At 40.2% G+C, this 14005-nt stretch overlaps 1 protein-coding gene across 1 annotated transcript in view; it reads right to left on the bottom strand.

The window, feature by feature from the left end:
* SLC4A8 (solute carrier family 4 member 8) overlaps positions 1-14005 on the bottom strand; it is a 324851-nt gene that overhangs the window by 87956 nt on the left and 222890 nt on the right. Inside the window, exons 6-8 of the mRNA XM_075337135.1 lie at positions 12448-12636; positions 7611-7702; positions 1536-1693 (exon numbers count right to left, since the gene is read on the bottom strand). Coding sequence (XP_075193250.1) covers positions 1536-1693; positions 7611-7702; positions 12448-12636 — 439 coding nt within the window. The remainder of the gene's footprint in view (positions 1-1535; positions 1694-7610; positions 7703-12447; positions 12637-14005) is intronic.

Below are 14005 nucleotides of genomic sequence, written 5' to 3'. Positions count from 1 at the left end.
GACCCGGACTTGGCCTGAACCCCAATGGAGGTCACTGATTGGCAGTTCGAATTTCCATCCATATACAGCCAGCCACGAACAGAACACTTCTGGGAGCAGATGGGTGAGGTTTATCCATTTTTGAGGGGTTGTACACTACATCCGATCATGTTGTTGCTATCCCGGTACTATCCGTTCAAACACTGCAAGCGGGTCGCACTGGGCCATGCACCGACCGTACCTGAGCAAAGCGATGCTCGCGCAAATGGTGTTCAAACATTAAGTGTCAGAACTACTAACCCAAACACTGAGTTTTTTGGGTTTTTTTTAAAGTTGATGTTCAACTGGAAAATCAAACATTGGGTTTGCTCAAATATAATCTCCACAATGAGATGGGGTTACATAAAGAATAGTGATGGGTGAATAGTAACTATTTGTGTTCATATTATTCGTAACAAATCCCAAAGTACTATTCCGGTTTTCATCATGAATAACAAACCTAATGTAAGTCAATGGGGAACCGGAGTATTTTTCTTGTCGTGAAGAATACTGGAATAGTACTCGGTATTCAGTAAGCATTTTCCCGAACACAAATAGTTACTATTAGCCCATCACTAATAAAAAAAGTAATCTTGGCTTACATACTTGAATTCAAAACTAAAGGAACCACCATTACCCTTTTGGCTCTGTTTCATCTTGGTTTGTAATATTTCCACCAATTCTGGTATGGTTTGTTAAATACAACAGGCAAGTTCCATATTCTTCTCCTTCCCTGGACCAGCCATGTGAGTGTCAAATCCCCCCCATTTAAATTCTAGCATTGGTTCTTCTTCATACTAGTCCAGCCTTATTATAAGAAATGACATGAACGAGCTTTACATTGTGGGGCAAATTTCTGTGTCACTCAAGCCCCAGCTCCACTTGATTGATTTCTTAAGTCGCTAGCCATTTAAAGGTCCCGCAGCTTGGAGACGTATGTGCACAATCTGTCTACGAATCCAATGACTGTCCCTAAAAACAAGTTCCCTTTTTTTGATATTTGGCAAAATATAAACTTAATTAAGAAGAGTTTATCTTCCAATATGTTTGTAATTAAGTCATAAATTTAACAGTAATTTGGCAGCTTGGTATGAGGTAATGAGACGGTTTGGCTGGAAGAATGTCATGCTAGGGGAAGTAGATCTCAGCAGTGATAAAAGTGAAGAAATCAAATGTATCAGTCAAGAGCTGGCACCAAACCGGCAATTAGGATGGAAACAAAAGAAAGCATTTTGTGAACCTGCTAGAAAGTCATATACATATAGGAGATGGAGAACAAGATCCCTCCTTTGTCACACACAAGGGCTGGTGAGAGCTTGGGGTGGGGACGCCGCGGTGTTATCTTAGCTCCTGCTAATAATTAGGAACAGACAAGATGTCACTTGCCACTTATTTTCCGTAGGCTATATGGTGACACCCTAAATTAAGGCAACAAAAAGGTAATTCTTCATTTGTGATTGAATGCATTTGTGATTACACAAAATATAAATCCACACGTGCAGCAAAAAAGATCTTACCTTGTGGGTATAGGGACTTCTGTCAGTCCAGTAAGAAGAACTGCTGGAGATAGACGGACAAAGGCTACGATTGGTCGTTCTAGGAAATCCAGTTCTCCAACTAGTACGTTGGAGGCTTCGGCTCCTGTAGGTATTTTTTTCATGAAATGAAGATCCACCTTAAAAATTCAGAAAATGAATATGAAATCAATAATGCACATACACCCACAGATGTAAAATATGATATTACGAATGGGAATTTTAATTATTCTTGATGTCATGTAATTCGGAGAAGTGAGGGTAACATTTGGAAAAGGAACGAAGGGGACACAAGCAAGGCCCTCTGCATACAGTTAGGAGGTATGCTACAGGATTCAGAATGATTGCGAAGATCTTTTTAAGGCTAGTTTCACACATCAGGCGTTTCGCCGGATTGCTGGATCCGGCACACTCCAGTACAGTGTTAATACTGTACAATGGCATCGCGGCAAGCTCCGGTCACATGCTGTCATGTGACCGGAGCATGTGACTGGAGGTGCCATGATGCCATTGTACGGTATTACACTGTACTGGAGTGTGCCGGATCCAGCAATCCGGCTAAATACCGGATGTGTGAAACTAGCCTAATATCTTTATAACCAGTTAAAGGTTTCAGGAATTCAAAAAAGATACGTTTCCTATTAGAAATCCCTTTAGGAAACATTCCTTCTTTCTTCAGTATTTAGAGGAGTTTTTAATTTCCTACAATGGATTGGAAGAGTTTTAGAAGAGTCCAAAGTTTTGGGCTCACAGAATCTTATAGACGCCGACATACCTACTCACAGAGGTTTTTCAAACAGAAGTGCTGGTGATGCTTTACCTGAGGCATCTTCTTTGTTGTTTTCATGTTTTTGTGGTGACTTTGACGCCAGATACCTTTTTTTTCCATTCTTATAGAGAGAATAGTGACTAACAAGTAGAAGACACCTGATAAATGGTCAGGTCACTCTTTTAGTGTTAAAAGAAGATAATAAAACACAGAGCATGGGCAGAGCAAATCGTTTTGGCATTGCTGTGTATATGCTCATTATTTTTAACATGTATTTAGCTCTGTTTCAGTCTGGTTCCAGGTGGAATCTGCCTATAAATGACGCCATGTGGACATACCCTAAGGGTATGTGAGCATGCTGCAAAAAATTTCTGCACCAAAAACGACACCTTGTGGCCAAAAAACGCATGCGTTTTTTGGTGCATTTTTTTTGGTGCTTCTTTTTGTGAATTCAGGGGCTGGAAAGGCTAAAAAAAAAGTAGGAAAAAAATAGACCAACAATTGGCATGCTGCTGCTTTTTTCTGCACCAAAAACTGCGAGGAAAAAAAAGAAGCAACGTGCGCACAGCAATTCTTATTTCTCATAAACTTTGCTGGGATCAAGATAGATATGCAGATTTGGGAAACAGCAGATATACTGCACATAGGGACTAAAAGGTTTTTTTGCAGCTTTTTGATTGAACATTTTAGTGATATCCATGAGGAACCCCTTCAAAAGGGTGACGTACTCTCGTTTTCCGCACAAGGTATTTTTCAAAACTTGAAATGGAAAACACTCAAAACACTGAACGTATGAACAGTAAAGTGGTGTTACAATAGAAGTGAACAGGAAGGGTCTTTCAAGTGTTTTTGAAGCAATTTTTTCATGAAGCAGACCTGCTCCAAAGGGACTCCATGTGCACATGCCCTAAGAGTGACTGTCCATTAAGCGGCTATCATGCTTTACATCAAGTTGTGAAGGTGGGAGAGGCATTCGGAGACGCCTGTTATACTGTAAATGTATAAGGTTTTTCAAGGAGCAGTGAAATTTAAACCAAGGATACCTGTGCTACAAGGCTGCAAAACTAACTGACAAGACTGCTAAATATTTTCTAAGAAAGAAATATAACATATACAAGTTCACACTCAGAAAATACAGATGATCGAATCTGTCAGCAGGTTTTTGCTACCTCATCTGAGAGCAACATGACATAGACAAGGCGATTCTGAATTAAATGATGGTATCACGTAGATTACTGGCTGCAGCCGTTCTGACACAATCTGAATTTTTAGGTTTAGTCATGTAGCTGAGCCCAAGGACCTGTCCCTGCCCACACCAGGCTCTCTATATTGTACATTGACTGTGAGGTGTCAATCACAGCAAGGGGCGTGCTGGACTGCTGTGCACTTCAGTTTATAGTCCTGTAATGTTAAGGGCCCTGATGCTTACACAAATATATAAACAAAAGTTTGGACTGTGACAAAACAGGCATGACTGTACTTTCTGTGTTAACCCTTGCATCATGTTGGCTTCAGCTTACATAGCAAAAACCTGCTGACAGATTAACTTTAATTGTAAATTAAACTGAATTTGATTCTATCACTTTAATAATCTTAATTTCAGCTTTTATTTTAGCTCTTTGATTCAGGAAAACCAGGCAGTGCAAGTACATAGGCACTTTTCTGACAAAGACATGCAAAAGTGCTGCACTCAGGGTTTTCTCAAATTGATAGGACCAAGCTACTGTTTAGATAGAAGCCTGAACAATAGAAGGAGGATGTCAATGTTTCAAGGGTAAAAAAGTTAAAGATAAGACAAAAGGAAGTGGGAGCCAATGGAACTGCAAAAATGGAAAGTCCACTCTTGTGTTCCTCTGGGTCTCGACAAGGAGGTATTGTAGCTTCAACAGTACACAATCTACTGAATATGATTATATTGTTAAAAGGTAAAATATTGGTAAAAAATGGATCCTGCAAAAATCAGTTTGTTAAAAGGAACAAAAAAGTTGTGTTTGCACACTAGATTGCTGCTAGCTCCGTTTTAACGGACGATTACTGGATATGTGAGCTTATCCATGATTTTTAACATTGGAGTCTATGCAAAAAGATCTGTTAAGAAATTGCTATTTGGCCATCCGTTTTTCTTGCATTTGTAAAGGATCCATTTTTTGCTTACTGGATCCGTTTCAAATGGAGGATAAATAATAATCCGTTAATGGATCAGTTTTCCATGGACTCACATGTTAAAAAAAAAACGGATCCCGCAAAAATCAATTATTTAGAAATGGATAAAAAAAAGTTGTGTTTGCAGAATGAATGGCTCCGTTTTAATGGATAATTACTGGACATATGAACTCAGCCTTAGGCTATGTGCGCACAGTGCGTTTTTCGCGGCGTTTTTGCGCGTTTTTCGGGTGCGTTTTTGCCTCAAAACTGCAGGACTTTGCTTCCCCAGCAAAGTCTATGAGTTTTCATTTTTGCTGTCCGCACACATCTGTTTTTTTTACCTGCGTTTTTGAGTTAAAAAAAAAAAATGGACATGTCAGTTCTTTCCTGCGTTTTTCTGCGTTTTCCCCCCATGCAATGCATTGGAAAAACGCAGCAAAACACAGAGATCAAAAACGCAGCAAAACGCAGCCAAAAACGCACCAAATCGCGGCAAAAACGCATGCATTTTTTTATGCGTTTTTGTGCGTTTTTAGCGGCCAAAAACGCACAAAAACGCAGCGTCAAAAAGACGCAGGGTGCGAACCTAGCCTTACATGCAATCTGATAATAAAAAGCTGCTCTTCAGGCGACAGGGCTCTCTTTATGCGCTGGACCTCTGTGCTGCTGCAGAGGTTACAAGTTTGATCACGGATTTTAGACACACTGATAGTATATCACAAAAGTGAGTACACCCCTCACATTTTTGTAAATATTTTATTCTATTTTTTCATTGTATCCAAGTGTCATATTCTTCAGTGTTGTCCCATGAAAAGATATAATAAAATATTTACAAAATTCTGAGGGGTGTACTCACTTTTTTAATATACTGTAAAGGGACTCTGTCAGCACACAATCCCTTTAACAACTTTTAGCAATGCGTTTTTGGGTAGATGTTGATAGCGGTACATGAAGTGTGGAGGTGGATTTCATGTGTCTATATCATTCATGTTTATATATAGCCGGTGATCAGACACTGTATAAAGCATGTAGGAACGTTGTATCCAGACAATCTTCCATACTTACATGGGGTTTTGTCCTGGGATAAATTAACCCAGCAGCCATATGTTACACAGTAGTGAATGTGATTTCATGAAATCCTGGCTGCACTGTGCTGTTGCAGGGTGATTTTCAATGCCATGGTTAAAATAAAATGCTGCGTATGGGAAAATCGCTGCATTGTCAATCACTTACTGAAATCACAGTTTTCCATAGAAACCGTTCTAGGAACAGTCCTCTAGAGCCGTCTCCTTTCCTTGTTGTGACCCCAGTATTTTGCTGCGGCCTCCATCAAGCTGTGACCAATTTTAGTCAGTGCTGGATCCTACCTGTCCATTAAATTTGTAAGCTTTAGCCCATTAATTTGCTAAATAGTAAGATTCACGTCCCATCAGAAAAATGTACGCATTGGGACTGGTTGGCTCTTGAGAATTTGCGCATTTATAATTATATTCTACCGTGTTTTTCCAAAAATTAGCCCTAGCAGGGATTTTCAACATTTTCGGAGCAAGACTTAAATATAAGCCCTCCCCCAAAAATAAGCCCTAGTCGCGGTTCAATAATGAAGTGTCCGTGCAGCTAAAAAAGTTACAGATACTGCAGGACACTTCATTATACACAGCGACACCCGGCAGTTACACTCACCCGACACTGAGCGGCAGGACCTGCAGTGATCTCACACCCATCAGATCTCACACACACACAATCCATTCTCACACATAAACATTGGATCGCACACATACTCACCACATTAATCAACACCGATTTCTCCTGACTGGCAGAATCCTGAGAGGCAGTGCAGTAGAGCGCAAGGACCTGCTGCACTGCTTGCTTACAGGACCTGTGGGCCGGACATGTGATCTCCCCCCAATCATTCCCTGCGGCCAGAAGTGTTCTGTAACGCTGGACGTAGTGTGTGTGTGTGTGTGTGTGTGTGTGTGTGTGTGTGTGTGTGTGTGTGTGAGACCTGGGAGGGAGGACCTGGGAGCCACACAGACATCTGGGTCTGGTAAGTATGAGTCTCCTGGGAAGTTGGGGGGAGTCTGCTTTTTTGGGGGGTAAACTTACCTTAACCATGTTTCTCCAAAAATAAGACCTCCTCCAAAAATAAGCTTTAGTGCTTTTTTGGGGGGCAAAAAAAAGACAGTGTCTTATTTTTGGAAAAACATGGTATATAGCAGTGATGCAGTCAGAATGTCATATATTCAATGTCCGCATAAATCTTGGCACATAGAGTGCTGCTGTACTCTTTTGTTTGCATATTATGCAGTCATAACAGCTTGTCCACACTTGCCTTATTCTGTGGGCAGTTTTTTGCAGCCTTTTTATACAGTAATGCTGCTGAATCATTAATACAGCACTAAAGTCGGCCAATTCAGCTGATTTTGGGGTTAACCATCCAATGTGTATAGGGATCTCCAGACCTCTCCTGGACTGATCGCAAGATAAGGATTGGACATGTTTGAAACTAACAGGTTAATTCCCATCACCAAGATCCTATCCCAACAGGTAGTAGGTGAATTAATAATATTTGCAAATACCCCCAATTAGTAATGTAGTATAGTTCTCCTCATATAGCCATGTCGCATACCTCATGGGCAGGGCATTGCAGCTTAGGTATCCATGGTTGCCACCACAGCAATTAACTGTCGCTATCTGCATGGTCTTAACCTTGGATACCGAGGATGCTGCAATGCCCTGCACATGAGGTAAGCGACATGGCTATATCAGGAGAACTATACTACATTCCTAAGTGGAGGTATTTGCTAATATTCTTATTATTTCGCTTACTACATATTGGGATAGGATCTTGGAGATAAGAATACACTTTTAAACATTGGATCCTTTTGTTATCTCTGGAGATAAGCAGCTGCCAAAGGTGCCTGAATGCAGGTTACTGCCTTCCCCCATGCAGGACATGCAAAGCACGTGCACGGGGTATGGAGGTAGACATCATATGAGCGATATCTACCGTCTCTGACCACCTTTACTGCTTGTGTGAATACACCCCAAGGAGTGACCCCCATCTATAACCATTGATAAATCAACAATAATAAAGATTAATACAAAATCTCCCACCTGGACTTGTAATAGATGGTACCCACCTTGCTAAGATCAACAGCACTGCTGTTGTCATGGTTTCCACCATTTTTAACATCTAATGTGGAGGGGGTTGGTTGTGGAGAAACTGACAGCGCTGTGGGACAAAAATACTTATGTTAATAACAGACAGGAAACATTGAAGATGTATTAATGGTTGTTCATACACATTTTTCCTGTATTTCCAGTATCGAGCCATGACTACCATTCACAGTCAGCAATCTGTTTCCTTTTAAACAGCAGCTGTCATTTTCAATTAACATGGCTTCCCCCTACACTGAACGCAGCAGCCGGAGCAGCGCTCCTTCTAATGGTTACACTGCTGCCGGCATCGAGAAGAAGATTCTGGTTGTCAGGTGGGAATCTCGGAGCAAAGCTTAACGGCCTCATCTCTGTTACTGACGATGGTCCAGGGCCCACAATCATTTGACCGTAAAGGGAAGGTGTCGTTTATATTTTTTCAGTTATTGAAAAAAAAATTAAGTTTTAATGTTATGTTTAAATACAATTATTTGTTTTTAATTGAGAAGAATATAAAAAAAAAAAGTTTGATATTTTCCACTCTTCAACACTAGAGAGAGCAGATGCTGAAATCCTACATAAATCCTACTGTAGAACTAGCTGACATTACAGCTGCAGTAAAAGTTGGCAGAATCTGCTCTCCTGTGCATCATGTCCCCTCCCCTCCCAGTCTGGATGTTTCCAAATGGATAATTGAAGATGACGTTTAGGATCAGTGCGGAACCATTTTGTTGGTGGTCACAGATTGATTCTAATATGTCTAAAGTGTCACTAAGGCAAGATGCATAGTGCTCCACTGTATCCCAATGCCCCGCTGGTTGTATCCCAATACCTTGCTGTTTCCCTATGCCCCGCTGGCTGTTTCCCTATACCCCGCTGACTGTTTCCCTATACCCCCCTGACTGTTTCCCTATACCCCCTATATACTGTGCTGCTGGCTGGGATTGGCAGTCTGAGGTGACATGCGGCGCGAGGAGTGGCGATTTGCATCCTGAGCGGCACTGCACTACAGATGTAATGCCGCACTCACCGCTCCCAGCAATGTGCACTGACCTCAGACCTGACTCCCGGCAACCTGTCCTGTCAGCGATCACAGTATGAGCAGCGGAGGCCCGAGGTGAGCAGAGTGGGTAGGGGGCGCGTGGCAGAGTGCTGTGGGGGAACGCGGCAGAGTGCGGGGGTGGCAGCTCGGCAGGATCAGTTACGGAGTTACAGTGCAGTCACCGTTGCCTGGCACTGGTACTCTCACCCCATCCATCCCGGAGGGGAAAAGTGGAGCACACAGCATACGCTGTGTGCTCCACAAAGGCGATGCTGATCTCCTCCCTCTGCTGTGATCGGGTCAGCCCAGGGGGCATGTCCAGATCACAGCAGATGCCTTCTCTATGTTACAGTATGGGGTCGGAGTCCGACAACGGTCTTCTATGCCCAGGGGGCTGCCATAAAGGAGGTGAGTAACTGTCGTTACAAACACCAAATCCATGATGGCAGCCTCCAGTGTGTCAGTAAAACTAGAATTAAATAAAAACTAAATAAACAGTGAAATTAATTTTGTATTAAAAATACTTTATTTCATAATCACTATTTTTAATACAAAAACCTTTTAAAGGGGTTATCCACCTTTAGGCCACGTTTCTATAATGAGCTTTTGATGTTGCAAAATTTCTTTACCTTTTCTACATCTATTATGTAAATTGGGTTACTTGCGCTTTTTCATTGCGTTTTTGTGCGCTTTTTTTAGTATTTTTATCATGGGTTTTTTTCGGCTTTGTTCGGTGTGTCATGCGTTAAATAAAACTGCTTTGTTTTTGAAACTTTCTGGTATTTGGCTTTGACAACACTTTATTGACATTCTAAGGTGCGGATTATATGCGCTTTTGATGCGTTTCCACTGTGGCAAAGCACTAAAAACGCATGTGCATGTTTTACCTACAGCATTTCATGCAAATCTATGGGGAAAATCTGCACAGAAAATTCAGCATATACGAAACCGAAATAAACATGTTACAGAGTAGAAAAACGGAGCGCAGATCAGTTTACGCAGGGTAAAAAAAAGAAAAGAAGCGCAGGAGATTGCTATAAATCCTATCCACTCTGATGGAACTGTAAGATGCTGCGTTTTTGAAGCAGAAAAAAAATCAGTGTCAAAAACTCACCACAAGCTCATCATGGGAACATAGCCCTGGGGACACTTTTTTTCTACTTTAAATGCATGCAGTGTGGGCTAAAAAAAATAATAATTTTTACCAGTAGGTTTCATTAAACACTTTTTACATTTTATAGTCTATTGCTGTCCAAGAAAGATGAAGGATCCAGCTTCCAGTATATATAAAAAACATCACATTTTATTTACTACATTAAAGTGCACCAATCACCAGGATTTTCCTATATAACCTAAAGCCAGTGCTATATACTGGCACTATCAGGCTAATTCTATACATACCTTCAGCTAGGATGTATAGGTTTTGAAACACAAGCAAGTAAAGTTTGTAAAATGAACAGTGTTTTGATTGGCAGCAGCTGGCGAGCAGCTAATAGCTGGGTTGGTCATTCATAGCGATTCCCGCCCCCCTGCCTGTCCATCCTCCTCCTATCTGTTATTTAGGCTAATTCCATTATAGAAGTGTTTTACTAAAGGTTGTGGCTATAAATCATGGTGGCTAGAAGGACCTTGTTGACGACATACCCATGTGACCAGAACCTCAGCCAACAGAAAAATAATGTTGCTTTCTGGTATCAACTATGTTGGCTGAGGCCCCGCCATTTCAGGTCACATGGGTATGACATCAGCACAGGCAGGGGGGAGTGGGGGGGGCGGGAATAATAAATATCCACCCCAGCTATTAGCTGCTCGACACCTGCTGAAAATAAAAAAGCTGTTAATTTTACAAAACTTTACTTGCTTGTGTTTCAAAAACTATACATCCAATCTGACAACTAAAGGTATGTATAGAATCAGCCTGATCGAGCCAGTATAGCACTGGCTTTAGGTTATATAGGAAAATCCTGGTGATTGGTGTGCCTTAAAGGGGTGGTTCACTACTCTGCAATAGTGGCCACCACTCTGTAAAACTGATAGGGAAGGCTTTTTCTAAATACCTGGATCAGCCAATTCTGCCTCTGTGCGGCGCTATTGTGGTCCGCTCATGAAGTGAACCACCACAGGCTCCGTGATCTCTGAGATCTGGTGATGTCACGTCAACTTCCAGTCTCATTACCGAGCCTGGCCCCGGTCAGTTAGTAAGTCAGTCTCACTATTTTTTAACAGAATAAACAAAATGTAATTTTTAATACACATACATATATATATATATATATATATATATATATATATATATATATATATATATATATATATATATATATATATATATATATATATGTATGTATGTATGTATGTATATATATTTATTATATATACACACACATATATATATATATATATATATACACACACACACACACACACACACACACACACACACACTTATATATATACACACACTGATACTTGGATCCTTCATCTTTCTTGGACATACTTCCCTAAAACACCATGCAGTGGTGTGCTTTCCGGGTTTCTCCACAGACTAGATTAAATGGGTATTCCAACCTCCAGTTAACTCATTGTGCAGCAATAAAACTGTTCAAATAAAAAAAAAAAAAGTGATTCAACGCACACTTTCCAAAATTTAGGGATATTCCAGTCTTCAAGATCCTATCCCAATATGTAGTAGGTGTAATAATAATAATAGCAAATATCTCCAATTAGAAATGTAGTACAGCTCTTCTGATTCACTATGTCACTTACCTCATGTTCAGGGCATTGCAGGATCTTAGGTATCCATGGTTATGGCCACAAGCAACTAACTAATTGTGACTATATATGTGGTCATAACCAGTGAGATTCTGCAATGCCCTGCACATGAGGTAAGTGACATAGTAAATCAGAAGAACTATACCACATTACTAATTGGAGGTATTTGCTAATATTCTTCTTATTATTACTACACCTACTACATATTGGGATAGGATATTGAAGACGGAAATAACCCTTTAATTTCGGAAAGGGTGAGTTGAATCACTTGGTTTATTTGAACTGTCTATTGCTTCACAATGAGTTAACTGATAGTCTGTCAGTGAGATTGTTCAGACAGTCTGGCAGAAGAGTTTATACATCTTTTGTCGTTTTATGACCTCCTCTCAGCTGATTTATTCCCACGGACCACATCAAAGTTGAATGTGCAGGGAACCAAAGAGTCTGTAAAAGCCAAACATTACTATAGAAACCCAATTGCAAAAATTGATTTTTATGTCCCAAATACAGGTACAGTACATTTAAATAAGGAACCATAAAAAAAAAAAGTCTCCTGTGCTTTTCCTACACTCAGAAACCTTTTAGATAAAAGCTGCTCATACAAATATGTGTTTTGAAATTGCTAAATTTTACTATTTTAAAATGTTTTCATTGGAAAATTATATTTTTCTCTATTGTTCACTGACATCGGCATGTGTATGGATAACAGAATACAGAGAATAATTTGCCAGAGCAGGGTTTTACCTTTACCCCCCCTCACCCCCCCCCCCCTCCCCTCGTCTTCCAGTTTAGTCTGACGATCCAACGTAAGGTTCTGTAAAATCTATGAATGGAGACACTTTTCTTAAAGACGCACCCAGTCTCCTCCGCTCATTGTGATAGCGGTAACATCCAGATTCTAAAATTCTCAGCCTTCGGATTGTGAAACAAAGGGACGCCAGTGCTGAAATCCATCCAGGCACACGTGATCCGTGTATAATTGGTACAATAACCAGCTGGATACTTACTATTTTTGTCTAGTAAATGAGGTTCTGACTGCTTCTTGCCAACTTCTGCGAACGAGCGCACCATTGGGATCAGATTGTTGCGTTTCTTCTCAATTTGATGGTGATGTTTTTTCAAAAGGGCTTCCTTCACTTTTACTCTAATGTCCTCTCCCATTTCCCCAGCGGAATCGTGATGATCCAAGATCATATCTGATGGTATAAAGGATACAGAAAGCACAATGGATGCTGGTGGTAAAAATACCCGAGCACTTCATTATATTTCTAGCATAGATCCATATATACAGTGGAACCTTGGATTACGAGCATAATTGGGTCCGGGAGTGTGCTCTTAAACCAAGTTACTCTTATATCAAAGCAAATTTTCCCACAGGAAATAATTGAAATGCAGCCAATTCGTTCCACAACCCAAAAATATTTACTGTATTTATACAAATATATTACAGTAATACATAATGTACTATATTCATATACAATTATTACATTGCACTAATACAAAATACTGTACAGTAAAAAAACATATAAAGCAAATTAAACTGCACATTAGCTTCCACTAGAATTGTTGGTGTGCGGGAGGTACAGTATAAGCAATGTGCTGCACTGGGTAGCCGAAAGAGTACAGTATTGTATCCAGAAATGCAAATTGATAGAAATGCTATGTACTGTATAATGAAAATTCAGGAATCCGGCACAGCATCTTCATAAAAAAAACGAATTTTATTAAATCCATTAAAATCCAATAAAACGGACAAGATGCATTTCGGGGACACTCTTGTTCACAATCCGTGAACAAGGTATACTGTATACAGTATAATGGTATACAGTATACAGTATATGTACAGAAAGGTACCTCCAGAGCGGGTCAGAGCGCAATGAAAGGACAGAAATGGAAGTGTGCATGGTGAGTATTTGCTCTTATTGCAAATCATTGCTCTTAAACCAAGTTACACATTTTTAGAAAGCTTTGCTTGTCTTGCAAAACGCTCTCAAACCAAGTTACACTTAATCCAAAGTTCCACTGTACTGATACAATGGTAGATAGTAAATGAATGATTTATGCCAACCCTACTGTATCTTCACAAGCCTCTAATTCATACTAAGGAATACAGAGGGTTTTTTGGTCAAATTCTTTAAAATAAAAAATGCCATTTTTTTTATCTTTGTTTCCCGCTGCTCCTCTGGGTGTTCCATTTTTTTACAGTTCTAAATGGGCCATTTTATTTAGTGCTCATTTTATGGTCTTAACCAAGGCAGTTGTTGCTTATTGGGTAATAACGCAGAGCCACGTGAACCCACAACCCCTGAGAATCCTGTGTACCACCCCCCTGGATCAAAACCATAAAAAATAGTACTGAATAAAAAAAAACTAATATTCAGAGGAACAGCAGGAAAAAAAAAAAAAAGATATATAACGGCAAGAAATGGCTACTTTTCACTTAGTGACAGGCCTTCTTTTTGTAGTTTTACATCTGAAAAATCACTCCAAAGTGCTAGCCACCAAGGGTCTACTTTCATTGTAACTGTCTCACCACTGCCTGTTGTGAGGTGAAATCCATCTCTA

Source organism: Anomaloglossus baeobatrachus, chromosome 2, assembly GCF_048569485.1.
Source record: "Anomaloglossus baeobatrachus isolate aAnoBae1 chromosome 2, aAnoBae1.hap1, whole genome shotgun sequence".
Classification (NCBI taxonomy): domain Eukaryota; kingdom Metazoa; phylum Chordata; class Amphibia; order Anura; family Aromobatidae; genus Anomaloglossus; species Anomaloglossus baeobatrachus.
Note: the sequence above shows the minus strand (reverse complement) of the source record. Positions and strands in the feature narration are given on the sequence as shown.